Source organism: Hibiscus syriacus, unplaced genomic scaffold (assembly GCF_006381635.1).
Source record: "Hibiscus syriacus cultivar Baekdansim isolate YM2019G1 unplaced genomic scaffold, ASM638163v2 tig00001644_pilon, whole genome shotgun sequence".
In the NCBI taxonomy this organism is placed as follows: Eukaryota; Viridiplantae; Streptophyta; class Magnoliopsida; order Malvales; family Malvaceae; genus Hibiscus; species Hibiscus syriacus.
In genome coordinates, this window is record NW_024061878.1 from 3016587 (window position 1) to 3017783 (window position 1197).

Here is a 1197-nt window from a genome sequence, read left to right on the forward strand (position 1 = left end):
TTATTGCTAGAATTGGAACCTTAAAATTTAATTAATAAATAAAACCCATATTTTTATAAATAGAATTATATTAATAATCAGTTATTTTATCCTGTAGACTTTATTTTTTTATCATATCCTTATTTATTATAAAGAATGTTCTAGCTGTCTTTGAACTTTAATCTTTTAAGCAAGATCATAAATTCCAACTCTAATGTTGTGAAGAAAGAAAAAAAATACCATTATGTGAACTCATTTTACATATGCTCACTGATCCTTAACCAAATATTAGCTTAAAATTAAAACCAGTTGTCGGTAATGCTCTCTGCATTTTAACCATGAACATATCATGGTAACACCAAAATCCATTAACAAAGACAAAAAATAATATATATATGGAAGAACAAAGAAAAGGCATCAAATAAATAAAAAACTTAATGCTACTAGAAAGTTATTTAAAAACTGAAAAACGAAGCACTGAAAGCTTAAATTAACATATAAAAAGGAAAAGGAAAATGATACGTTCAATGTCCATGATGATCAGCCACATCAACCTTGGAAGTGCAGGCCAATAGCCTCCGGAACATGGCCAAGAGGGCTATACAAGACCCCTCTTTGGCCCTTGTGAGAGCCGCACACTTCTTCTTCTTGGCAACACTTTTGGACTTGTTTTTCCTTCTACGACTCATATCCTTCTTATCAACTGATCTCCCAAAACATTTTGTTTTCTGAGTCTCGACCTGATTGCTCCTGTGAAACGTGTAGCTCCTCAGGTATATTTGCCTGCACGAGATGCTATCAACGACCGTGGGGTGTGGACGGCCGCAATTGCTGCGCCAGTCGGAGCTCAGTGACCGTACGAACTCGGCATCGGATTCCGGCCACTTGTAGAGGTTCACGTAGGTTGGCCTTACTGGTAGGGGGAACCTTGTGTCATTGATGCAGTTTGAGATACAGGTTTTAGCCATGGGGCTTCAGGTTTATAGAGAATGCTTGATTCTAAATGAAAGATAATGGAGATATATTAAGAGAAAGAAAAAGAGATAGAGAGAGAAGGGAGAAACTTGCCTATAGGAGGGGTTTATAGTTCTACAGTGGTTTCTTTTCTATGGAAAACGTAATAATTCCACATCATTGATGAGTGTATGCATGAAGGAAAACAGTTTGTCACTTTGTGTTCATGTATTTATTAATAAACAAAGTAATTTTCTTTTTTAG

The 1197-nt window shown here is 35.5% G+C and overlaps 1 protein-coding gene across 1 annotated transcript; it reads right to left on the reverse strand.

Annotated features, from left to right (window-relative positions):
- Window positions 1–503: 503 nt before the first annotated feature.
- On the reverse strand, window positions 504–947 carry LOC120130075. Its single transcript, XM_039147421.1, has one exon. The coding sequence runs from the start codon at window positions 945–947 to the stop codon at window positions 504–506; it is 444 nt and encodes a 147-aa protein (XP_039003352.1).
- Between the last annotated feature and the right edge of the window lie 250 nt (window positions 948–1197).